Here is a 27,093-nt window from a genome sequence, read left to right as displayed (position 1 = left end):
ATATTTAGTAGATCTGAGAATCGGCTACTATCTATTTTTCATACCCCTAAGTGATAAGGGTTGTCACCCTTAACATTTTTTTATTTATATGGCAACACAACGTTTGGCAGGTCAGCCAGTAACTTGTAGATACAATGATAGATATTTTATTATGTTTATGGGTAAGTAGATATAACATGTTAAAATTGTTGAATTAGGTTTCTAATAAGAATAATATGTCCCGTTTAACGACTGCAACCCATTTGATAAAAAAAGTTGAAACTTTCGTCTTCACATATCCTTCGAAGAATGAAAATACTCACGTGTAATTATTTGCCGTTAGGGGCTGCGCATCCATCTCCTGAACGCGGCTGAAGTTTTCTAGTTTTATTAAATCATAAAAACCTCTATATAAGAATATCTTTAGAATCTATACTATGTATTTTTACAATAAATACGTTTATGTTGCAGTTTTGATAAATATGGTTGCGCCATTAATCTCAATCGAATGGCCACACGAGCGTAAAATATTTTAAGTATGTAAAATATACTTAGTAACAATCCATATGTTACACAGAAAATAAACCTTAAACCACTTACTCCAAACTAATAGCCTTACCGACCCGATTCCAACGATTTGCATTACATTAATAGTTTAAATTATGGACTACCACTGGCCAGATAACATGCCAAATAAATTAATTTATTACAATTAATCGAACTGACTTGCAATTGGAACATCCTAATTCGGACCAGACAAACAGCATGTGATAAATGTGAACGATTTGAAATCTATATAAATGTCTTCGTATCGCTTGACTAATTAGTACAACGATTAGAGTGCATACAGCCAAAAATAAATTAAGTACAAAATGAAATGGACATCAAAATAAGTAGTTAAGGAGTATAAAAAAAATGCCTTTCTGTGCCATGTAGCTCCAGCATTGTCTAAGACGGCCCTTTTGTAGGTAATGTTTAGATATTCCTACACCTACGTTCTTGCTACGGCTATAAAAAATAAATGTAGGTATTCACGATCAAAGTGGTAACTCGAAAATAATTTAAAGAAATTTTATGGCTTTATTTTTCAAATGCTGGAATCTCACATAATAAAAATTCAGAAATATATTCAATGACCTTGATATTGCTCTGTCTGAGCTATGTACATATTTTTAGCGGTGTTGTTAATTTAGTGACTTGTCGGTGAATTAATACGCGACATGCTTACTATGCCATAATATTTACTACATCGTAACGTAAACGAGCAATAAATACAAAGTAAAATTTAATTGCAAGTTAAACGTACGTCGAGTGTTAATGTTGGTGAATGAATAAAGCGTGCATAGAGTATAGGTATTGCGATATGGAATTTTGTGTAAAATATAGTATATAATCCTTACTAATATTATAAATCCGAAAGTAACTCTGTCTGTCTGTCTGTCTATCTGTCTGGTTGTCTCTTCTTCACGTACAAACCACTGAACCTATTTTAATGAAATTTTGTACAAAGATAGTCTGAGACCCGAGAAAGGACATAGGATATTTTTTATCCCGGAAATCCCGCGGGAACTAGCGATGGCGATCTAAGATCGATTAATCGGAGAATCGATCTTTTGGAGCCAAAACATCGATTATTTTAATCGATATTAGTAAACGCGGGCGAAGCCGCGTGCAAAAACTAGTTAATCATAATATTTATGTATGTAGACTCTTTAGCAGTAGACTACGAACAGAGAATATTGTGAAATATAGTATAGGCGAATGTAGTACAATCCTTTGCCAACATTTAAGATACATACGTTTGACGTTTGCCGCCGTTTGCGGTACGGTAATTGGTAAACGGTAATCTCATAAATCGATGTATTGTGCACATTAATATACCAACATAGGGTTTTTTTATAGTTATAGCATATTTTAGTAAAGATTACTCACTCCTAACAAATGTACCCAGTTTTGAGAATTGAAATAGTTGCGTAAAAAAGTTTTGCCACGTCTCCGTGCTAAAAGTCCCTAAAATATTTGAAATAATTATTTATTTATTACGTAAATTACGCAGTATTAGTTATTTATTCGTAAATTTTCTCTAAAAATGTTTTTATTTGTCAAGAATTCAAAAAAATAACTTACTAAAATAAGCCGTTTGTGGCTTCATTCAATTTCAAGGCGGCGAAGTATCTTTACTAATCTATGAGTTATAGTTATCGATTTGGGATTGAGTCTCGCTTAAGCATTTATCTAAAATCTTAATTTAAATCTTACCTTTAGAGGCACATCAAAAATAGGTTAAATTGTATTTGTCTGATTGATCTGTCTTTGAAAATCTCTTCGCTACCTACATCACAAGAAGTTAGTAAGCTATGTATGTAGAAAGTATACGTTTACATATATAAGTTTACATATTATTATCCTTATCCTTACTCCTTACTAATATTATAAATCCGAAAGTAACTCTGTCTGTCTGTCTGTCTGTCTGTCTGTCTGTCTGGTTGTCTCTTCTTCACGCCTAAACCACTGAACCGATCTTAATGAAATTTTGTACAAAGATAGTCTGAGACCCGAGAAAGGACATAGGATAGTTTTTATCCCGGTAATCCCACGGGAACTAAGGATGGCGATCTAAGATAGATTAATCGGAGAATCGATCTTCTGGACCAAAAAAATCGATTATATGTCATACTATTTTCTTTTAAACGCGGGCGAAGCCGCGGTCAAAAACTAGTCATATATAAGACTTTTTTATGGGTCAGTCGGCATTTTCATCTCGTAGCGTCATAAAGGAAAATAAGTAGGTACCTACTTATCATTAAATTTGTTTTTTTGTCATCTTGGCAAAATTTTTAAACACAGTTGAAAAATCAGCAAAAAACATAGGACAAAGGAGAGAAAGAAATGAAAAAGAATAAAAATATCTTGTTTTTCCTAACAATAAATTTTTCGAACATAAAGAAGTGCCTAATGACTAAACGCTTGAAGGTACATGTCATCTGATAAGATCGAGTGCAACGAAACTGGCATAAATAATAAAGGATGTTTACAGTGTTTAAATGTTGGGAAGATGACGAGAAATGCCAAAGCAGTTGTGCCAATAACTCATAGCGATTATTTCGGATTAAGCGACTTATGAGAAGCAGCTAAAGTTCGTCATAATAAAGCACACGATATAACACACACAGTAATCATAGCTATAATGTACACTGTAATCTCCATTTCACATTAAATGTTATTTGGTATTTGAAAATGTGTCCATTAAATATTCCCAATATACATCTCAGCATTAATGAAACATGCGAGTTTTATTTGCTGTGTAGGCACAAATTAAGCTACTTGAACAGCAGTGTGCAAAAAATCTATACCTAAACATTACATATTCTTTAGTTTTTTTACAGTATTTATGTTTGCCACTATATTATTTAGGTACGCTAAGTCTAATCAAATCGAAAAAAATATTTCATAATAATTTGGCGGTTTCATTTTGAGAAAATCGAAAACTCTACATTTGGTTTTAAAAATATATTTAGGCGCCAAAGACTTGCTTTTTCCAAATGGATAACTTTTTCAATGTTTACAGAGCAATCAACTGTTTATGGATTATGGAAGACTGGTCGCTTCACCCCGCCAGCGCGAACTATTCCTCGCTTCAGAAAATATACAATTGAAGATTTCCAATTCATTAAGGTCCTGGGGAAGGGCAGCTTTGGAAAGGTGAGTTTTAATTATTTTATTATTTTAGATTAAGTATAGAGTCCTTTTTACAGCTGAGGTTCGTGGTGTACCTATAACCCTTTAATGATAGTACTAACTTTAAGGCAGTCATGGATGTTGTTGCTCTTGATAATGAGAATAGAACTTTGCTGTTACAAAGTCCCTATTGGCATCCTCCGGATTAATATAAAAGCACAGACAGGCAGACTAATTTATCGTAAGATTGTTTCCCAAAACTTAAAATTTTATTGGTTATATTTGCGGTTCGCCAGCGAGCTATGACTATGGGCCTATCTAAAGAAAACGGCGCAGGTATTTAGACACGCTACTGCATTAGTATATGGCAGAACGAAACTGTAACGCTTTTGCTGCTATAATCTAACTAGCTACTATAGCTATATAAGCTTAGTACAGTTGCTTCAACATTACAGCAATCTGTTTTTATCCATCTCCACCCACCTGCGTCACGAACTCACGACTGCAAAATGAACAATACTTTCTAATTCGAATGTAGAGGATAAAAATAAATTCAGTTCAGTTCAGGCGCTCATTGCTCTACCGGGCCATTCACAGCAATATTGATCGCGTTGTAAAGAAAAAATAATGATTTGTTGATTCAGGATCTGTATCACTACGGCTTTTGGCAGTATTGCCAATATAAAACAACAATGTATTTAATAATTTCGTGTTCTTACTTCATTAACGTCTCTATATTTCTACATAATCGTTAAACCTTATATGTTTCGTTTATTTATTGTTACTGCTATTTACATAATATTGCCCACGACACAATTTGTTAAATTTAATACCGAGTATATTCTCGCTCTTATTGATTACCACTGGAATTCTCAGATCATAGATACTTCTGTAGATTTAAAATAATTTACGTCTTTCAAAATTGCCTTCGCGTTTCTGCGAAGTTACTTGCAAATTGAAAACAAATGTCTTTCCAATATAGCTTGTATTGTTTTCTGTCGTTGACCCAGTTGTTCCAAAGTAGAGTCGAGTGCCAGACCAAAACGAAAGTAGACTGGATCTAAAACTGGCATCTCTCGGAATAAGCTGCACAGCCGATATTCAATCGGTTTTGGAACCATACATATCGGTTTTCCATATCGACTGCCCTTATCGTCTTTTGTACCTTTTAATTTTATTAATGATAAACAATATAATAGTACATTACAATACGAGGACGAAAAATTTTTTTCTGACAAGTGTGAGTTTGCAGGCCGAGCCGCAGGCGAGGACTGCAATCACACGAGTCAGAAAAACATTTTTCGTCCGCGTGTTGTATAAAATTTTATATTACGGGGTCGGAAATGGGGGTTTTGTGCACGCGAAGCGTGCGTAATACGTCTATTTACGCACGCCGTGATATAAATATAATTTAGTAATTAGTTACAATTTGTTTCCATGGTGAGAATTCTGCAATATAATTCATTCCTGAGAATAAACATCGAAATAAACTTTAATTTTGTAGTTTAAACTCCACCGAACAAATTTGAAAAGACAATAAAATATTTTAATAAGAACGTAGGATAAACATTCGCCGTTTTTATTTTTTTGTAATATTATAAGATTAATGAGTTATTGTAAGTACTTAAGACTTTTAGTGTGCTGCCATTCATCAGAGAAAAACTTCAAACCTTTATTATTTTTGTAACGTTGACGCTCCATTGAAGGTTATCTTGTCAATTAAAATACAAAGTCTACAAAAGCGCTTATACGAGTATCTCTATGGCGTAGGACCTTAAGTATGAATATACTGAAACATAAATGCTGCGCTAGATTAAGCAAAGTTAAGCATCACTAAACGGGTCTGTGGAAAATTTGGTCATTATTCTTAGGTAAATTTTATATGTATTTCAGAATTCGCATTCGAAATTCTTTTATTGCAATAAATTTAAATATGGTATAACATTTGGGACTGATATTGAAATATATGAATTTCAAAAACTTGTTTTTGTAGCTGCGAAGGTACGAGCCAACTATTTAGTTACAAATCTAATGGCATCAGATTAGTCCGGATATGAAAATTTATTGTTGATAAAAATAAAACAGTCTAAAAACTTATTATGAATTTTACAGTTATATCACATTAGATTGTTGGCAATGATTTTAAAACATATTATATGAACTAACGCTATGATATATATATAAAAAAAACAATTTACAAAGCATCATGGTGTGTTACTTACAATTCCCATGTTGATAATATGTATTATGTTTTAAGTTTTAAGTGTGTAGAAGTCTAGAAACATAGATTTCGAAGAAAAGGTTGAAGTCTTAATAAATCCTTGGATTTAAGGGTAGTATACCTGTGTTCCATTTTTTATTGTGCGGTAATATAAGAAAAATCTTAAACAACAATCAACATAGGTACTGGTTTCACCGCCACATATCTGTCAAGATTTAAATGAGAATATTTGTAAATCAAAAAAGAAAATAAAAATATTACATTTAGTACACGGGTGGGTAAGCACTGCCTAAATAAAGAAAAAATTAATTACTTAAAGCGTAAACTTAAAATGTAGGGTTAATTAAATATCATTAAGGCTAATTGCATTATACTTGCCAACATCTTTATTAACCTGATAATACCACAAATTCTGAGTACCTACTCTTTTTCAGACTTAATTTTGCTAATTTCGCCTTGAAATATTTTCTAACAATCAAAATGCACAAAATATGCGCGAACAGATCCTAAAAATACACGAAACAAGGGAATTTGCCAAGAAAAAAACTGGCTTTCGCCTACAAATATATACGTTAGAGACTGTATGTTGTCTTCAACAGATCAGCGATGAGTATAGCGTTGTTGAGAGACGGGGCTGTAAACTACCTGTGACAAACGCGCATTCTCCGAGGCAAACAATTACGGATATAGAAAGCTATAATAATTTTAAGTGTCACATTGGCACATAAATAGCACATATCCAGAGATTAATGTAACGTATTTCTTGTCAACGGTAATGTCAGTCTGTGGGTACTTATTTTATGCATTATGGAATTTTCCAAAATTAAGTTTCCGTGTCTTGTTAAATCTTCATACCAATGATGTTAACATAGCACTGATAACATTCGCGTGTCGATTAGATTAGACTAACATGTAGCAAACCGACAAACATTTGTAACGAATAAACATCGCCTACGAAATTGATGTGGCCACCTCATTTACTGTTGTAGGTGGGCTTTTACGAGTATTTTCAAATATGCTCGTAAAATATAAATATATTCTTCTCACAAGATTTTTCCCCACATTCATACATTAATGTTATTAATGTTATCATATAAATTGGTAAAGCGAAGAATATATAGATAGTTATTTATATTACATATCATTTTAATGTCATTATTATTATGCCATATTTTCATTACATCGGTAAAAGAAAAGCTAAGGCCAAATTGTAGAATGATGATCAGAAGAGATTGATGAATAGGAGTTATATCACAGGACGCTTATGGCCAAGCAGTCGACTTCCAAAGACTGATTTTTGTTTTTATCTTTTAATATTATTTTTACTACTTGAAATATTCTAAAGTTTCTTGTTTAGACTATTATTTTAACTGATACACCAAACTTATAGTTCATTACAGTAGTCATTATTACGAAATGAGTTAAAACGCGATGACTGTGAAACGAAGTGTTATTTAGGTCAACTATTACTAAGTAACTGCCTATATATCTTTCAATGCAAATATTTGTGCTGGAAATATATAATTTAAATGAGCGAATATATGTATTTCAATAGGCTAAGAAGTAAACATATGGTAATTAAGACATAAGTAACCTATTTATTCAATTCAAAATAAAAACAGAGTTCAATAGTTCAGAGTAAAATATTATTTAAAAATTATCTTTCATTGTTCTTTACTTTATTCGTATTTACCTCCTTTAGCTTTAGGTTTCTGAAAAATATAAGTAAGACCCTTGATTATAGTCTATCGATTGGTGTGGTAGCTTAAAGCTAGCTTTAGCTGTTTCACGGATATCTACTAATCGATAAAATTACTATTGACTAAAATTACTATCAATTGGTGTGGTAGCAGATGGTAATTGACACTGAATGATCGAGTCTAACATAATTCGACTATAGGTCGACTGATGTGTGAGCACCCGAACAGCTAGTCAGTAACTATCTCAACTGGTTTATAAACGCTAAAAATCTCAAAGTTGACGTAAAAAGAAACACGTCGTGTTGAGAAAGAATATTTAATTCTAGTAAATTCAGAGTACATTAAACAAATTGATGAAGATTCTAATACGAAAATGTATCAAATAAAATAAAATTACTACATGTATACAATTTGCGTGTAGAGACTCGTGAAGTCGTGAGAGACGGGCGGCCAGCGAAAGATAAATTTATCGTTACATATGACGCGACGGTAGCTTCCGAGAGTAAGAAATGTCAAATTATATTTATAATGAGTCGCGAAGAGTACGATGAACTTAACGATCTCTAGTTAGGATGTGACGCTATAATTAGCAACATAACCCGACATGTGATAGTTAGAGAAGTTCTGATTATATTTAAAAAAGAGCTGTTTAAATTTAATAATTTACGCATTTCAGGACCGTCTAACCAGGTAGGATGTGCAAGGATTTTTAGAGGTAGCGTGTTCGCATTCGTTAATGAATAGATATTTTCGTAAATATAGTAAAGCTGAGCAATATTGCAAAGTCTCACAAAGTTCTCTGTTCACTTCAGACGGCCTGTCATGATGTTTGGCAACGTTCTGAGTTATTGCTAAATGTCGTTAACGTCAACTGTTGTGCAACATTTGCACGCACAACTTAAAAATTTCAAATACATAAAGCCAATACATCTCCACATGATATGCCATAAACGGTGTCATCATTCCCATACTGGTTCTAACCTTAGATATTTGTAATGGCAACCTGCCACCTGCACTACAGCGCCCTGGTTCACCTGTTATGCCAATATTTGTAACAACTTACTAGCTATTCTCGGTGTTGACATCACAAGCCACATTTTAAACGTCAGAAAACACGTGCTACTAAAGTATACAATGTATATACGTATGTATGCAGCTATTCTTTAGGCTAGGAGGTCTATACTTAGTTCTGATCTATGTTATAATGATCTGACTCATGGAATCTAACAGTAGCTAAATATTTTTTCACTTTGATATATTAAGAATATAGTCCACGAAAGCGTTATTAATTAATTAATCATTTTATTTATTTTTCGTCTCCCAAAGATAAAAAATTGACAATTTCTAGCAGAAGTGATAAAATATCGATTTTCAGTAAGCAAAACGATGCATAGATAATTATATTGATAACAGTCGAAAGCTTTTACATCCGGGTTTCTTAATGCCCTGTGTCGCTTTCTGTATGTAGTAGGAGTTTAATATTTATCTTTCCGTCATAATACCAATGCAAATTAAAATCTAATTTCACCTCGTAACATATTTCAATTTCGTAAATAATCAAATAATTTCATAATCATGTTTCTGTACTTTGTATACATTTGACAAACAGAATACAGAATCAAACCTACATTATAAGAATGTCGCCAAGAATTATTGTGCTCTTTATCATCGGCTGCCATTACGTCGAAATAAACAATAAAATAGCGCCCACCGAATCTATTTCTGTATCTTTAAAAATACCTTCACGTGTTTATATTTGCAGAAAGCGCACTAGAGATACCTCATCTAATTCGTCTAATTAGCGGTTAATCAAAATTAAGATGTATATTACGTAATATGCCAAGCGATCTCTTCCTGGTTTTAAGACAGTTGGCCGAATTGCCTTTGATTTGCAGCCAAGAATATAGAGAAAGCAGCAGTATTGGAGCTATAAAATAAAAGCTAAGTAGGTGACCGTCGCTTGATGTCACTTACGTTTCCCTGTTTATAAATCATAATGTTTTTAGAAGTAGGTAAAGGGAAATGACATTGCGCGGGCGTTATTAGACTTGTTAGGGACAAAGAATTGAGAACGGATAATTTAGACCCAGGTTATTTGTGATCGTAGATTGTTGTATTCAATGTGAAACGAGACCAACAAATCTATTGCAAATTATTAGATCTTTGCAAATAATGCTTTGAAATGATGATTTTAAAATAATGTTTTAAGAGGTTGTAGGGCCATATTAATAAACGCTGAAAGGTTAGATGTCTTTTAATGGTCCATGTTAAATAAACCTTCAATCATAATGCAACAAGCAAAATTGAACAAATGAATTGATTAAAATTTTACAAAATTCTTTCCTAAAAGCTTGGCGCAACGCAATACACTGTAGCGAATCGCTTTTATCTATTCTATTTGTGTACCTATTTCAATGTTGTATTTTTCCAGGTATTGTTGGCTGAACTGCGAGACACAGAATACTACTATGCCGTGAAATGTCTGAAGAAGGACGTGGTATTGGAAGATGATGATGTGGAATGTACGCTGATAGAGCGCAAAGTCCTTGCACTCGGCACCAATCATCCGTACCTTTGCCATTTATTTGCCACTTTCCAGACTGATGTAAGTTTAAATTTACCTTCTACATAAAGACATTTAAATTGCATACTTTTTACTCACCAGTATCAGTTTAAAGTCACATTAATTTGTTTATGAGATAGCCTAAGTACTTTAAAGACATTTTGCAGATGATAATTTTTAATTTTGTTCATTTTTCCAGTCTCACCTGTTTTTCGTGATGGAATATTTGAATGGTGGAGACCTAATGTTCCACATACAACAGAGTGGACGATTCCCGGAAGCACGGGCAAGGTTTTATGCAGCAGAAATTGTATCAGGTCTTAAATTTTTACACAAGAGGGGTATTGTTTACAGGTGAATAATAAATCTACTTTTTTAGACTTCCAATTTTTATTTAGATAAGAAAAACAACTGTCGTATACAAATGTCTAAACAAAAATATATTTCTCGGTCATAAATATTTTCCGTATTTCTAATTTTTCAGGGACTTAAAACTGGACAATATCTTATTAGATTTCGATGGTCACGTCCGCATTGCAGACTTTGGAATGTGCAAATTGCAAATTTATTTGGATAAAACTGCGGACACGTTTTGTGGCACTCCAGACTACATGGCGCCAGAGGTAGGAATCTACATTATGTATTGAACCGTTTAAATGTGCTTTAATAATATGCCTACAACTTTACCAACTTTAAGAAACATTTTACAGTTTTTTTTCTCGATACATACTTGATATTACAATAAATATTTTAAAGAAATATATAGTAAATACCTAAGTAAATAACAGCAGAAAATATTTAAAAAAGACTAATAAGTAATTACCTGTCTGTCTGTCTGTCAATGTTTTATGAATAAATTCCTTCATTTTCAGATAATCAAAGGTCTGAAATACAATCAGACCGTAGATTGGTGGTCGTTTGGCGTGCTTCTGTACGAGATGTTGATCGGTCAAAGTCCATTTAGCGGCTGCGACGAAGACGAACTCTTCTGGTCAATTTGCAACGAAATGCCATCCTATCCTCGCTTCTTATCAAAAGAGTCTCTTAGCATACTCACCAGGGTAAGCCACTAAAGTTATTTTTTTTTACAAAAAGGGCTACATAAACGCAATTTCCAATCAAATCAAATTTTTATTTGTAAATACAGGTCTTACAGGCATTCATATGATTTATATAAAGTGCGCTATATTTGACCCTTTTGGGTATACAAATGACATAATTAATAAATCCTATTAGAAATCATTAAAAAAGAAAGTGTCATTATCATTATTTACATGCATAAGTATAACTATTATTAAATCATTAAATACAATATTCACTCATTAGTCATTACACATACAATATCACTTAAATATTTATATACCTTACCTATGCTTTCTGAATGAAATTGTATTTTCAAGTTGATTTTTCCTAGTATTATGTACCTACAATAACCTACCAAAGTATTCTGGTACATTTATTCTGTAATCATATTTTAAAGAATTTTGTGGTCTATTTCAGTTGTTGGATAAAGACGCTCGATCACGGCTGGGCGGGACAGAGTGCATGCACGGAGACATTCGGGACCAGGAGTTCTTCCAACAGATCCATTGGGATCGCCTTGAAAGACGCGAGTTGGACGCCCCTTTCAAACCACGTGTGGTACGTAAAAATTACAGATAAAAAATTCACATTACAAATAGGTAAATACACACATAACCTGAGCCTACATGAGACAGGTTTTCGACATTGCTCACTTTGTAACTAGTATTATATTAGGTAGGTAGGAATTGGTACCTTTTATCTAGAACGTCGGCGAAATGAGAAAAATATTCCGATCTTTGAGTGGTCCTTCAAGCCAGACTCGATTTAAGGAGGATACCAAACTAAATTTACACAAACTTAAATATTTTGTGCAGCTTTTGATGTATTTGTTGTTATTTTTTACAGAGACATCCATTGGATACTCAATATTTCGACCGTGCGTTCACGGGGGAGCGGCCACGCCTCACCGCGGTGGAGCCGCAAGTCCTTCGGTCTATGGATCAGGAACCATTCAGGGGTTTCTCCTATACAAATCCTAATGCCACAGACCGCTAAATTATAATATCTCCGGCACACCGTGTCACGGGATTGAAATCTGACCTAGACTTTCAATTGGCACATTGAGTGCATTGATCATATCGAGGCCATTTATTTGGATAACTGCATAAGTAGTCCATGGTACCGATTTGTTGCAGCAGACGAAATCGTTTTAATGATAACGATATTAAAATTGTGTTGGATTGTTGTATCTAAAATTGATTGATACGTCTGTAAAAGTTATTGACTAGATAGGGAAGTTTGAAGGAAGTGAAACCCTTTTTTTGGCTAGTTTTTGGACAGCGCTGGCGCTGGCGGCTTGTGGCATGATCCTGCCTTGACTTTGTTCAAAGGACTATGAACCTGAAAATGGTGATATCCTGATAATAACGCGTATTTCAAATGAAATTAATATAAGTACCTACTTTTTACTCGTAATATAATGCATATTACATGCGCGTTACCTAATGGTTGGTTTAATTCCAAAATATCTTTTCGGATGTCTTTTTGGTTTAAACTATACATATCATGTAGACATCGTCCTTGTCGTGTCTGGAACACGAGTTTTATAGTTATTTGTTGCTTATTTAATAAGTTATGTATTATTTGATCCGGATTTAAATTTTACTGAATGTGTTGGCTTTTTGCTTGGTGAAAAACATACAGATAAACCCCCTGGATGGTAAAGTATCTATAATGGTCCTAATTAATTGCATTAAAGAGTAATTAAGTATTATGGCAACCATAAAATTGACGAAATTTCTATAAAGGTAGAAGAGATGCAAAAATGTCTTGTTAGGTATATAGAACTATAAAAATGTTTAGTGTTGGCAGCGAATAAGGAGTTAATCGTTAGTTTAGTTATTAAATATCTCAGAAATGTCTTTTTAAATAAGATATTTTTTTATATTTACTTAGTACTCGTTGCCGCGATTATTGCGTTTAAATAAATAATAAATAAAAGTGAATTATATAAATTCTCACATAACTGTCAAAACCAATATCTTTTCACAAAAGAGATTTTGTATGCCTTTCGTTACTATTTGGATGAAATTAAAAGTCAAAAGTTAACAGATGTCTATTTTGTATAAAATTGTTTTAAAGTATAGGACGATTGTTTTTAGGAAAAATCAATAACGTATCTAGTCTATTCTATTCTTTAGAATATAAATTATAGTAATTAAGATAATTTTTCACATGATTATTCAATGGATATTACAAAATATATTTTATAATCTAAACTGCATTATACTGTAATATGATCGAAAGAATCCAATGTTAATTTATAAAACTTGACGTTGTAAACAAATTCGTAATAAAGTATGTGATAAATGAAATTATTTTATTGTTAATTCACAAAAAATACGTTTCTTTTCTTTCCAATAGAGATAATATGTTACCTACTGTTCGTTAAATAAATAATTTAGACAATGTGTACAGGCATGTAGTAATTAATACTTTATGGATCATAATGGATCATAGATACAGTGCGTATCTATGATCCATTTCATCGACAAAAATAACTCGTATAGGGGTTCAATTCCAAAATGCCACCATTTGTCTTGTAATAGGTATTGAGGAACTTGTGCGAATGTAAGAGATCCATCTATAATTATTAAGAACTCTGCCTAAGAATCAGATATTTAAGAGATTGTTAAATACTATAGTCCGATTCATAATTAGGTGTCCAAAATGTAAACAAAGGTGTTATACCTATCAAGAAAATACGTTTCTTGGTAGTTTCTTATTTTTGACGATATTAAAGTAATACAACAATAATAAAATAATAATCTAAATAAATTAAGATTAATTTTCATTTTCTCATATTTATATTACCTCAATTTCGTTCCATACAGTAAGAATAATAAAAAACAACGTTTATGGTAGAAAATTAAAATGATAATGGTAACACAATCGGAATCCAAAACATTTCCTGTGCAGTCATTTTTAAATTTCGTGGCTGATATTATTAATTTTCGTGATTGTGATCGAACTCGAATGTTTTCTCGTTTTCATAGCGCGTTTGTTAAATTGTGTATAGTTGTTAAAAGTCATTTTTTGTTGAATTTGTTAAAGTTTTTGTTTCTTGTTAATTTTGACAGTGGCATTTCTTTGTTTACATTTTGGACACCTAATTATGAATCAGACTATGTTTAAACACTGTCCAATATTTTTTTAATTCTAAACAAATGATTGCCCGGAGTTTTAACCCTGGACGGTCACTGTGGAAATTTAATATTTCTTTTAATATTTATATTCTTGATTTTTTTAAGCACATTTGACAAATGTCATGTAAGAGTTACTTTAATGTTATTAATTTCAGGAAAAATGGACCTATAATAACTTCGAATTTCAAAATTAATCACAAAGTATATAATAATAATAGCTATAAAATAAAACATTCTCAAATTTAAACCCATCAAAAATATTAATCTTAATATAAACCTTAATACTAATTGTTTTAATTTACAGCATAACTTTATTGTAATCAGGCTGATAGATTAAAAATTGATATAAATTGCTGCTAGTTGAAACAAACACATGATGACAATTCTCGTCTTCATATACTTCAAGATTTGTTATTGGTTCCACGTCTTGTCCTTGGATCATATCCTGAACGTAGAATTCAAAATCCAGTGATACATCACCACTAGACCAAAACTTTTTTACATTGACGATGCCAACCTGTGTATATAAAGCATTATATTTTAACAAACATGAAACTAGTGTTATATATTATTATTATAACGAAATTAAGGTGTTTATATTTTTACAATCCAAGCAATAATACTGTCTATAGCTTTAGCGGACTAAGGTGGGGCCTTCCGCCCCAGGCCCCCAATCTTGGGGGGCCCAGACACAGTTGCTAAAATAATTCGCCAAGTATGAGTCGAACTCGCACATGGCTACCGTACTACCAAATGTTCATTATTTTTTACTTATTTTTATTCATTTTATTATTTTCAACAATACTTAGTCATATGACAACAATAGATGGCGTTGGGGTGATGATGAATGATAGGTAAATTTTCAATAATACCTAAGTATTATTTTCCCCACCGCAAAATATAATAAAATTAAAATAACTATAGTCTAATTCATAATTAGGTGTCCAAAATGTAAACAAACAAATGTCACTGTCAAAATTAACATGAAACAAAAACTTTAACAAACTCAACAAAAAACGAAAACTTTGCAATTATTCACAATTTAACAAACGAATAATACATTTGAGTTTGATTACAATCACGAAAATGAATAACATTAGCTAGGAAACTTAAAAATGACGGCACCGGAAATGTTTTGGGTTCCGATTGTGTTACCATTATCACATTTTAATTTTCTACCATAAACCTTGTTTATTATTATTATTACTGTATGGAACGAAATTGAGGTAATATAAATATTAGAAAATGTGAATTGATCTTAATTTATTTAGATTATTATTTTATTATTGTTGTTTTAATTTAATATTGTCAAAAATAAGAAACTACCAATTGAAACCTAATTTCTTGATAGGTCAACACCTTTGTTTACATTTTGGACACCTAATTGTGAATCAGACTATATATTAAAATATGTTTCATGGTTCTTATTTGTATTTATTATAATACCAGTTAAAGTAGTAAACGGATTGTTAAAATTTCAACCATTTTCTTAGTAAGGTTTAACAGTTAGATTGCCGAAAAAATCCGTATCCCCTTTAATATTCAACTTTATTTTATTTTTAGTATTTGTTATTATAACGGCCACCGTTACATTTCATGCCTTGAGATATAGCCCTGTGACAGACGGACAGACAGCGAAGTCTTAGTAATAAATAGGGTTACGTTTTTACCCTTTGGGTATGGAACCCTAAAAACGTCGTCAGAACCAAAAGCAAATGTCAGCTAAAAAAGGTCACCGGAATCATACGTATTTTTTGGCGAATAAGTCACACATTTGACACATTTGTATTTGTAAAATCGAATCAATTTTTTTTACTGGGAGGCCTCCGCCTCAACCGCATTCAACTTTCCGCCCCAGGCCTCCGACGACCTTAGTCCGCACCTCTAGTTCTATACATTATAAAATTGTAGTAAACAGTATTAGTTGGAGAGTGATGATGATTTAGAGATAATGACTAGCAAATAAATAGATATTAACATCGTACCTTCCCATCTTTGAATCCGAGGAGTAGAACGTCGCCATGTTCCAACGCACAATTAACATCCGCATATAACAACGTCATATGGTCTAAAGTTTTTGTCAATCCTTCCTTCTCTTTATTTTGGACTGAAAAAAAGTACATGACAATTTTTTTATTGAAATATCTATTTCCAAAGTAACATTTTAATATAGGAAAAAATGATATTTAAATAGATATACCTACCTCCATACACAACACTGCACTTATGGAACATTGTCATGAATACTTCAGGTGGGTATTGAACTAATTTCTCTTCCGGATCAGGCACTTGCAAAGTGCAAAACTTTTTAAAATGAGAATCTCCATGTTCGTAACGAAACACATTTCCATTTCTTACAAAAAGGTACATGTCATCCATATACACAAACATAGCAGTCAGGAGCTTTGAGTCACTGTAATACCTGCCAAAGACCCGTTTCTTGAAGCACTTGTGCTGGCATTCATAATAAATTGCACAGATTCTAGAATTGATTACAATACATTTATTGTCTTGAATGCTGTAAATGAAATATTATTTTCTTGCAATTAATAACATCAAGGTTTTAAAAATGATTACAAAAAGAGACAGACAATTACGCATAGATTTTAAATCTCGAACATTCATAAGTTTTATGTCTTTTACTAAAAAGTGATATTTGTTTATTTCCTTCGTGTAAAGTAATTTTTGCTACCAAAAAATCAGTTTCCTGATAATCCAAACCTAGAAACAAAACAAACAATACATGATAATATAAATATGTAGTAATTAATTTGGTAAAATTAGATTTTCTGACCATAAATATCAAATGACATTAATTGAAACTATTACTTATATAATTCCAGATAGTAAATAGTTCCAGAAACTAAGATAATTATTTTAATTATTATATAACATGATATTTATATAATTCATACTTACATTCTTCTTTAATCTCATTGATAATTTGACCATCCTCTAAGTTGAAATATTTTACGGAGTGTTTACAAACTACTATTAAGGAACCTAAAAGGGATTTATAAACCATATCATTATAAAATTACATTGTTTACTACAATTCAGAAACATCTTACAAACATTTTTCATACATCCAATAGTTATTAAGTCTACTACTGTACATAGCCTAAAAAAAATTCACCTGAAATTCCCTTAATGGTCTAAGATCCCAATATAGATAGACCACAGACTTGTATTTATCGACCTTTACAGAGCTGGTTAAGGGATGAAACATTTTTTATATCAAATAAAATATGTCAAAAAATATAATTATTGCTAATGGGATGACTTAAAAATTTCAGTATAGTGTATGATAGAAAAAAAAAATTAACTTTTCTCCAGTTTGTTTAATAGACAGATTACATACCAATGGAAAGTTTGCAGTATATAGAATCTGTAAACGTTACATGACTATTTTTACCCAGTGTGACGATGGTCCTATTCTGCGATTCTAAATATAGGTTGCTCTTAAGGTACCTATAGAATGTACCAATAAATGCACTGCAAATATTATAAGCTAAAATACCTCGTATATGAATTTGAATTCACATGATGGTAAGTAAAAACACCAGCTCATAGAAATCTGTAATCAACCCCAGATAAGATTAGCCTATGGTGGATCACAGATGGGTTACTTCTGAGGACTTGCTTTAAACACCACTCTTATGTATGTCTACTTTACCATACAAATCGCCCTATGCTATCAAATTATACTTTTGCTAAATAAATAACTTAAATGACTATGTGCTTCAAAATCCTTCTCACCCTTATAAACATGTATTTTTAGAACATCCTTCAAATTATAAACATGTTTTAGCTTGACTTTTGCCTTGTCCACACAGCACCACATGCGAGAGTTCAGATAAAGGTTTCTGTTGGACAGGAGACTTTTCTGTCGAAATGTTGTTCCTCTGTTATGCATATGATTTTTCACTAGCAAACTCCACGTGTCAAAGGTCTACAATGGATTGTTTAAATAAATAAAAAACAAATAGTGACTATTACCTAACAGATTTTATATGCACAAATGCTCCTTTTAGCTAATGAAGGAACATAAGATTGTACAGTGATTAGAATATTTTATATATTTAGAATCTTATAACATTATTAATAGCAGATCACCCACACACTGAGGCCTTTCTGAAGATGTAACGGTGGTTTAAAAAACTAGACTTACCTGACCACAATATTCTGCAATGGTTCTCCACATATTACTTACATGCATACATGTTAATAAATCTTTTGGCTCTAAATGTTTGAAAATTTTTATGAGTATTTCCTTTGGACATAAATCCCATGCGCATTCTTCATGCGTGTCGTCGATTTCCATTTCCATGATTAATTGTTAGCTCACCTATTAGTACTTATTCAGTTTTGCTTATGTTTACTAATTTCTTAACAATTAAAAAGAACCGGATACTTTGCACGAGTTTTGTATGAAAAACTGCACCACTACCTCTACGCCTGAGTTTTAAAGAGGCCCCTCACATTTCTTTGCGTTTTCTTGCAATATTTTCCTTATATTCTATATGAATAAAATGTAGACTTATGTATATACATTTACATTTGAATACAAAATTCTCTAATCTGTACGTTTACATTTTTATTGATCACGATCACGAATCAATTATTACATTGTAAATAAATAAGTCCTTCCAACGGATTAAATCATAATGTTTAAGTCTTTTTACATTCGTATTCCTTAAAGTGTTTTAAGTTTATTTTTACAGAATACTTGTTTACAAAATCTTTAACAATCAAAATTAAATCAATCATTATCAAACAATCAATCGGATCTATGACGTAAATGACGTTCGTCATCAGGGCTGCCAGAAGAAAAATAATATCAATTTTTCAGTCACCACTATGAAAAATATATTTATTTAATTTCATTACGAATAAAATAAAAACATTAATATTTATTTTGTAGCTCGGATTCTTATATTTTGGACTTAATGCTTTCATAAAGTACAACAATTTTTTTTTATACAAATACCCATTTTTAATTACCTTATATAATTTTTAACAAACTTCAAAAAATGAGGAGGTTTCTCAATTCGACCGTATATATGTTTTAGTTGGAAAAAAAAATGATGTTTAGGTCCTGAACAAAGAGTAAAATAATCTGTCCTGAACCTAGAGAAACCCTAGAGCAGGCAAAGAGTATAGTAACTGTATTTTTCCGGTATATTGATGTTTAGTATCGAGTTTCAAGAATCGATTATTCGATTACAGATCGCATCTCTACTTGAATGTTAAACAGCTAATACAATAAAGTTAGGCTGAAAAGCAAAAAGCCAAGGCCGTAAAACACCATTAAAAAAATTAAACAGCTAACTGCACTGTCACTTGTCTATGTCTAGTCACTGTCTAATTGTCAGTATTGTCATTTGTCAATGTCACTGTCAAGTTAAGGGCGAATTGTTGAGGCTGCCTCGCAATTATATTTAAAACTTTGTTTACAGTTTTATAATATAAGAATAAATACATATAGATGTATATTTACTCGATAACTATATTATTTTAGTGAATGTATAATAATTTTTAAGTTGTGCAATTGAAGTAGCTACCAAAATTTGGAATAATGGTAAGTACATAATAACATAGTCTCTAATTTATAACCTTTTTCGAATCTCGAGTATTACTTATTATTTTAAGGAATGCTCTTTTCTGCTAGTTATAGTAATTAAAATGAACCATCGATCAACTTTATAATAACTTTTTAGTTTGCCATTATACCATTAAGATAAAATTCAGATCTTAAGAGCTTATTTATTTAACTATAAATAAGCTCTTAAGATCTTAAGGACTACCGTCTTGATTAGTTTAAGTTTTTTTGTAGCTTATGTTTGATATATTCATATTAGTATGCAAAAATGTTTTCTTATTTCTATATCAGAAGTATAGTTTCATATCGAGTTGGTAGTTTTGGGTACAAATGTATGTTTAAATTCAAGCGGATATTAAGATAATTAGAAAACCTAAAATTGAGAACGATTTTAGTTTTGTCTTTCTTAATCCTATTTCATAGCTGTGTCATTTTTTTTATTTGTTATATATAGGTATGTGTAGTGTATTGATTTGGCATGATATATCTATACATATAAATAAAATTGGAGTGTCTGTTTTTAATATTGAAGTAACCACTTTTTACTACATGCATATGAATATATGTACGAAACATACTTCCAAAATAACATTTTTAAAATTTTTTGTCTGTCTGTCTGTCTGTTTGTTCTAGCTAATTTCTGAAAGAGCTGACCCGATTTTGACGTTAATTTTATTAGCAGGTAGCTGATGTAATGAGGAGTAACTTAGGCTACTTATATTTTAGAACTAGCTGTGCCCCGTGGTTTCACACATGTTATTTCTTTTTAACGTGGGTGAAACAGCTGGGCTCAGCTAGTTTATAATATAAACGAAAATGGTATTAAGTACGGTATAATAGATTAATACAATGCCTTGAGCTAAGTCAAGCTTTATCTTTACGAAAATGTGACTGCTTGATGTGAAATTTTCATACACTCTATATACTGTTTATTTGTACAACTCTATGAAATTAACTATTATCTATAAATAAATTAATTTAACTTAATTATCATTGTTTTAAATTTACAGGCAAGAAATGCAGAGAAAGCTATGTAAGTCGCAATATTATAATTTCATTACTATACATAAAACCTAAAAGTCCATAATTTCTGTTTAGTAAAAATTATCCATAAATCACTGAATTCTTTGGTCTACATTAGGTATGGGCCATGTTTCAAAATTTGCGTACCAAATTATCTAGCTTATTTGAGTTAAGAGCCACAGGTAGCACTTAGTAGTTGCAGGCCATTATACTTGGCGTGAATTGCCCTGGAGGATTTGACCTGCACTCTAAATATGTAGGTCAAAGAAAAAGAAGGTTAATATGAAAATAAAAACTTTTGCTCCTCCCATTATATGTTACCAAAAAGTCAGGTGTTTGAGCTAAGTTCCCATATTAAGTTTTGTTAGAATGTTCACATTTGTACATGTGTTTCGTTAAAGAAGGCATATGCTTGGAATTTTTATCCTAGTGTGAGATGCTGAATGAACAGTATGCTCTAACTGGTTTCTATATAATTGGCTAAATTTTGTGTTAGGACAACACTGGCGCGCTGGCGTGCGGCGCAGGTGCAGGAAGCGGGCGGGCAGCGCGAGCGCCGGCCGTACCTCGCGTCGGAATGCAACGACCTGCCACAAGCTGAAAAATGGAGATTACAAATCGTAAGAGAAATCGCCAAAAAGGTCGCTCAAATACAGAACGGTTAGTAATTCTTTTAATTTTTTTATCATGCAATTTTATCTTATAGACTTTCTGAATGTTTATAGGTAATGTACGATTTCTTAGCGTATATTTGCGAATTTATTTTTATTTTGCATTTTTCTTCAAAATAAGTTTGTTACTCTTATCCAAACGTAATCCTTATAATTGACTTTGGAATTCATTTAATCCATTTGGCCATGAGAATTTTAAATAAAAATGTCCTAATTTCAAAATTTTTGTTTATTTTAAATTCACTTAAAAAGTGTATTATTTATAGTTTATTATTATGGATGATATAAATACCGAAGAAATTAATTTACCAATAATCGAAACTTCAAAAGAACCCAGCATAAGGTCTCAAAATGAACCTAATAAAAAATCTCCTACTGCATCTATAAACACGTCATTAAATACTTCGTCCCCAAAATCAAGATTATCGCCGTCACGACAAGGAAGTCCTCCAAGAAAAATGACTCTAGACTCTCCACCAAAAGGTTCCATACACACTTCGTCAATTAAAAGTGAAAGGAGCCAAATAGGCAGTTTATCAAGGAATTCTCAAGAAAAAAGAAGATCTAAAAGTCCAAGCCTTAAATTAGAACATGGTAACAATAATAATATTGAAACAGTTGCTAATGTTTCTAAATTGTCTGTCCAGAGTGCGAAAGGTAAGAAAATTTCAAAAAGTCCAAGTATAAAATCACAGAATGTTGAAGACAACATACAAGAAACTATATCGCACCTTCAACCTCAAGGTAAAAAGATTAGTAAGTATGTTGATGAGCTGACTGAGACAGTAAAGGAACTTACTCAGAGTTTAGAGTTATCACAGTCACCTGGTTTAAATAGCAATATTAATAAAATCACAAATATGAGTAAAATACTAACAAATGAAGCTAATGCTTTGCGAGAATCTATAAAGAATTTGTCAGAAGATATTAGCCGAACTAAACAGGAATTCGCCGTTAAAGAGGAGGATGTGAACTTTCCATATCATCTCTTTCTAATTGAATTAATTATTAACAAAATTCACATGAAATGCGAATGTTTTGAATTCAACTACGATAATCTGGTTATATCAGCCACGTTTTTGGGGAAGTCACCGATTATTTTATATGATTCTTCTTATGGAAAAATTAATAATTTTAACAAGTTAAATGTAGGAAAATCTACTTTATTTGCAATGACATATGATAAAATCTGTTGTATCAAAGAATTTGTTATTCATTTACAAATCACGAAACAACCACCGTGTTCGAGCTGTATAACGAAAATAGCTGAAACGTACATGGATTATTCGATTGAATTTGCCAGCCTTCGAGAAGAACTTTGCAAAAAGTGGACGAATGAGCAACCAAATGATAACATCGTGTGTACGACTTCAACTCCACTCTCCAAAAGCATGTTTTATTTATCTTGTTGCAATAATGATCAAAGTGATCCCATAGGTATGATTGAAATTACAACTCGTATGTCATTTCTCGGCAAAGAGATTACAACAGCGTTTAATGCTACATCAAAACCGCATGGCACATCATGCCTGTTAAAAGGTGATCATGGCATGAGTCTATATTCGTGTCAGAAAGTGGAAATGGATGGACACGGGAAAATTCTTCTAGACGAAGATGTTATTACGGGACAAGAATCTCCTTCATCTACAAGAAGAACAGCGAGTCCTGTTTCGCATTATTCTAGTGGTCAGGAGTCATTAAAACGTACAGTACTTCCACACCATTTATATAAACAGCAACGAGGTGAACCATTTTATTAACTTTTTCACTTATTTATTAAATAGTGTTATTTACCAAATACTAAAGATAGCAATTTTGCAGATGACTTACAAAAATATGATGAAATTTTTACGAAAATGAATGAAAACGAATTAAAAATAAAAGTACCAAAAACCACCAAAGTTGAAAGATCGGGAAAATATGAGACAATTCAAGATTTATGTACATGTGAAAATCCCTTGAATAGTGGTGGCGATCAAATTCAATTTGAACTGCCACAAGACGTATATCCATCTAAATCTCAAAATATCTATACATCCAATCTAAAGTATACTTACAAAAAGTGTGATGCAGTTTCTGATAAGAGAGACAAAAAGATAATTAATGTAACGCCGTCAAATTGTCCCGCTCCTATTAACATAGAAAAACAAATACATCCTCTAAAAGACGTTTTTATACTAAAAATAGGGAAGAAACTTGAAACTAAGGACAAGAAAACAGATTTGGAGATAGAACTAGTAACACCTAAAGTTCCTTCAGAAAAACCAGTTGAAATTAATCAAGTTTCCCAGCAATGCAGCACAGGGAAGTTGGAAGATAAATCACAAAAGACTGACAAGAAAAAACCTAAGAAAGGAAAAAGTAAAACTAATCTGAGCAAGAAAAAAGATAAGAAAAGCAAGAAGGCGAAAAAATCAAAGACCAAAAAATAGTGGTCACTCGTAATGCAACTATCAATTAAACAGTTCATACATTTACGGTTCTAAATAATAAATCAATAGACATTTTGCACACTACCATATTTTAAGGTTTAATATTTGTTTATTGTTGTTTAGTTTAGTGTTCTTTTTATAATAATTTGATAACTATTGCCTATTTTTAAGACTTGTTACAATAATAAATACAACAAAAAAAATATAATAATTAAAATAATATAAAAAAGAGAATCAAATAATATCAACAATACATCAAATAATACTATTGCCTCGTATTAAAAATATCTACAATATCATCTAAAACCATTTTGTATAATTTTGCAGCTGGCCTTGGAGAATTTCGAATAAGAGACCTCAACGACGAAATTAACAAACTGATGCGTGAGAAACGACATTGGGAAGTACAAATAAAGGCTCTAGGCGGTCCAGACCATGCGCGCGTTGGCCCTAAAATGTTGGACCAGGATGGTAAAGAAGTCCCTGGGAATAGAGGGTACAAATACTTCGGAGCTGCTAAGGACCTGCCAGGTAAATTAACTATAGGGCTAATACTTAGCCTTTTTTTATTTTTCGATTTCACAAAGTTACTTGTTATTAACTAATTGCCAAATCTAGTGCATTTTAAGGTTAAAGTTCGTTGTATGAATTTTAATTATATTATCATGAAATCTTAAATATGATAGAATCCTTTATAGTTTACCTACCGATTTACAATCGCGACGCCGATTGCTGCTTTGTAAAAACAGAGTATAGCTGCTTTGTTTTGGTCTGAAGAGTGTGATAAGGGAGAGAGAGCTATACGAAGCGTTCCAACTTGTCCTTAGGGATAGCAACTGTATCGGACAACAGACACTTAGGATAAAGTGGATTGCATGATAGTTTTCTACCAGCATATATTAGTAAAGATTACTCACTCTTAACAACAAAATGTAACCAGTTTTGACAATTGAAATTTTCACTGTTATCTATTTTTGTGTTTGAAAAATATTAAAAAATGTAGTTTTTAGATCGTTTACGAATAAAACTATATTTCTCCGCACTTTTTCTTTGATTTCGTGTTTTTGCACCACTTTACTGCGCATGTCGGCATTCTTCCGCGTAAATTATACCGTGACAGCCATTAAATGGCTGACAGATTTGTCAGCCCTTTAATTACGAGGCGGTGAGATATCTATAATTATCTATGTCTACCAGTATATTATAATATAACAAAACAGGTGTGCGGGAGTTATTCGAGCAGGAGCCGCCGCCGCCGCCGCGCCGTACGCGCGCGGACCTCATGCGCGACGTGGACGCGGACTACTACGGCTACCGGGACGACGACGACGGACTACTCGTACCAATAGAGGCCGAAGCAGAGAAGGAAGGTAATTGCGCCAATAGTTTTTTAAATAATGGTTTAGGCAGTAAAATACATAGTATAGTGGGTCACGCGATAATTAATTTAGGTTATTGGTACAACGAGGCCAATCTGACGCAGAAGAGATGGATCAAGCGTCCTTTGCATTTTAACCGCAGTGTCAATATTGTCCGATCCGTCCTGAATATCATATTCAGCGCGCTCGGAAATATGTGTGTGATCAGAAATATATGTAGCTATGTTAAAAGTATGATTGCTTTACGATATACTTTATAAATAATACATTTGTATTATAAATTGTATTGCAGCAATAGCGCGTGCAGTAGAAAAGTGGAAGAAAAATAAAGAGCAGAACAAAGATCAGGATATACCTGAAGAAGAAGACATTTATCCAGAGGATGTAAGTAAAACTACATTTATTGTTATTCGAATACTAATTAAAAGTTATACTTATCGTTTTATACGTGCTTTGTTACTTTGTATGTATGTAAAAGTCAAATCTTGTAACTAAATTTTACTTCATTGAACTGAGCTGAAATATGCGTGCACATTTTTTTAGTTGACTATGCATGATTAGCTTCTTAGTAACATTATTGTAATTTTTTTCAGAAGACACACAAACCAAAAAAAAGCAAACTTTTGTTCTTTTTTATATGAAATAATTGATCGCATTTACTTCATCCCCCTGCATTTGGTATTTCTCATTCTGAGACGAGACTTTCATGCAGCAGAGGGGTAATAATTCGCCAATTACGAGTCAAACATGGAGGCTTCCGTACCTCCAAATGTTTGTCAAATAGACGGATAGACAGCGAAGTCTTAGTAATAGGGTTCCGTTTTTACCCTTTGTGTACGGAACCCTAATAAAGGGTATATTTATGTATTTCTCCGTAGCCGGAGGACAAGCGGCTGGAGGAGGAGGAGGAGGGCGCGGGGCCGGCGGCCGTGCCGTCGCAGCGCGAGGTGGAGGCCGCGCTGCTGCGCCGCCGCAAGCGCGAGCTGCTCGAGCGCTACGGCTGCCTCGACGTCAAGGACGAGCCCAGCTGACACGAGCTCATGCCTTTTTGTTTAACGGAAATAAACCTCTAAATTACAAATTTGTTGTTCTTATTGAATCCCCTCGCGTACATTTTTAGGTATAGATTAGTAAAGATATCTCACCGCCTTGTAATTGAAGGATGACAAATGGCAGACACATACGTAAAATGGCCGACTGTTTTCCCATTATGCCTCAGACTGTCATAGTTTAATTTACGCGGAACAACGCCGACATGTGCAGTTAAGTGGTGCAAAAACAACACTAAATCGAAGATAAAGTGCGGAAACACACGAAAATAGATGACAGTGACAAGTTCAATTATCAAAACTGGTTACATTTTCTTGTTAAGAGAGAGTAATCTTTACTAATCTATTTTTTTTTGGATCCCACAAATAACATTGTGATCAAGTCTATATGAAATGTGTTGAACTCGCTATTGGATTTAACATGTATGTAAACAAGGAAACTATGTCACGGGCTATTTTTTATTACTACCCTTAAATAACGTATATCGTACTTGGTGTCATCATATCATGACGCAATACCGGGAAGTGGAAAGGCGGCCGGCTAGTATTACTCAGTTCGATCGTAAA

General features: G+C 32.5%; 3 protein-coding genes across 9 annotated transcripts in view; 2 read left to right on the top strand and 1 right to left on the bottom strand.

The window, feature by feature from the left end:
• Positions 1-12,254, top strand: part of Pkcdelta (Protein kinase C delta) — a 34,686-nt gene extending 22,432 nt beyond the window's left edge. For all 5 annotated transcript variants that reach the window (XM_073084998.1, XM_073084997.1, XM_073084996.1 and 2 more), the window contains 7 exons: positions 3,548-3,681; positions 10,010-10,183; positions 10,341-10,495; positions 10,626-10,764; positions 11,014-11,202; positions 11,642-11,782; positions 12,071-12,254. In XM_073084998.1, the coding sequence (XP_072941099.1) occupies positions 3,548-3,681; positions 10,010-10,183; positions 10,341-10,495; positions 10,626-10,764; positions 11,014-11,202; positions 11,642-11,782; positions 12,071-12,220 (1,082 nt within the window). In that variant the 3' untranslated portion in view covers positions 12,221-12,254. The remainder of the gene's footprint in view (positions 1-3,547; positions 3,682-10,009; positions 10,184-10,340; positions 10,496-10,625; positions 10,765-11,013; positions 11,203-11,641; positions 11,783-12,070) is intronic.
• Positions 12,255-13,527: 1,273 nt separating this feature from the next.
• Positions 13,528-19,153, bottom strand: LOC140751131 (uncharacterized). Its single transcript, XM_073084999.1, has 7 exons — positions 18,542-19,153; positions 18,130-18,322; positions 17,290-17,373; positions 16,968-17,091; positions 16,575-16,888; positions 16,356-16,477; positions 13,528-14,887 (listed from the first exon to the last, which is right to left on the bottom strand). The coding sequence occupies exons 1-7, from the start codon at positions 18,698-18,700 to the stop codon at positions 14,669-14,671; spliced, it is 1,215 nt and encodes a 404-aa protein (XP_072941100.1). The 5' UTR covers positions 18,701-19,153; the 3' UTR covers positions 13,528-14,668.
• A 608-nt stretch (positions 19,154-19,761) lies between these two features.
• On the top strand, positions 19,762-26,558 carry LOC140750608 (pre-mRNA-splicing factor ISY1 homolog). Of its 3 annotated transcripts, XM_073084257.1 has the most exons (7): positions 19,762-19,951; positions 20,983-21,005; positions 21,492-21,655; positions 24,426-24,629; positions 25,319-25,468; positions 25,770-25,861; positions 26,356-26,558. In XM_073084257.1, the coding sequence occupies exons 1-7, from the start codon at positions 19,949-19,951 to the stop codon at positions 26,506-26,508; spliced, it is 789 nt and encodes a 262-aa protein (XP_072940358.1). In that variant the 5' UTR covers positions 19,762-19,948; the 3' UTR covers positions 26,509-26,558. The 3 variants fall into 3 exon arrangements, 2 of the variants coding, with proteins under 2 accessions (XP_072940358.1, XP_072940357.1); XM_073084256.1 differs by lacking the exons at positions 19,762-19,951; positions 20,983-21,005; positions 21,492-21,655 and adding an exon at positions 21,840-22,260; XR_012103233.1 differs by lacking the exons at positions 19,762-19,951; positions 20,983-21,005; positions 21,492-21,655; ... (1 more) ...; positions 25,770-25,861; positions 26,356-26,558 and adding exons at positions 21,830-23,409; positions 23,488-24,194 and having other exon boundaries at positions 24,426-24,563.
• Positions 26,559-27,093: the final 535 nt, after the last annotated feature.

This window comes from Epargyreus clarus, unplaced genomic scaffold (assembly GCF_041222505.1).
Source record: "Epargyreus clarus isolate Ecla_fem2 unplaced genomic scaffold, WU_Ecla_fem_2.2 ptg000021l, whole genome shotgun sequence".
Taxonomy (NCBI): Eukaryota; Metazoa; Arthropoda; class Insecta; order Lepidoptera; family Hesperiidae; genus Epargyreus; species Epargyreus clarus.
The sequence above is the reverse complement of the archived record's forward strand: the minus strand, read 5'-3'. Positions and strand labels throughout refer to the sequence as shown.

Excerpts from the sequence above, each read along its gene's own strand:
- LOC140751131 (XM_073084999.1), bottom strand. The coding sequence starts at position 18,700 with ATGGAAATGGAAATCGACGACACGCATGAAGAATGCGCATGGGATTTA. Across the intron at positions 17,092-17,289 it reads CAATGAGATTAAAGAAGAAT|GTTTGGATTATCAGGAAACT; the intron begins GTAAGTATGAAT and ends TTTTGTTTCTAG. Across the intron at positions 16,478-16,574 it reads GTGCAGTGTTGTGTATGGAG|TCCAAAATAAAGAGAAGGAA; the intron begins GTAGGTATATCT and ends ACTTTTTTTCAG.
- LOC140750608 (XM_073084256.1), top strand. The coding sequence starts at position 21,942 with ATGGATGATATAAATACCGAAGAAATTAATTTACCAATAATCGAAACT. Across the intron at positions 22,261-24,425 it reads AAGCCTTAAATTAGAACATG|CTGGCCTTGGAGAATTTCGA; the intron begins GTAACAATAATA and ends ATAATTTTGCAG. Across the intron at positions 24,630-25,318 it reads AGCTGCTAAGGACCTGCCAG|GTGTGCGGGAGTTATTCGAG; the intron begins GTAAATTAACTA and ends ATAACAAAACAG.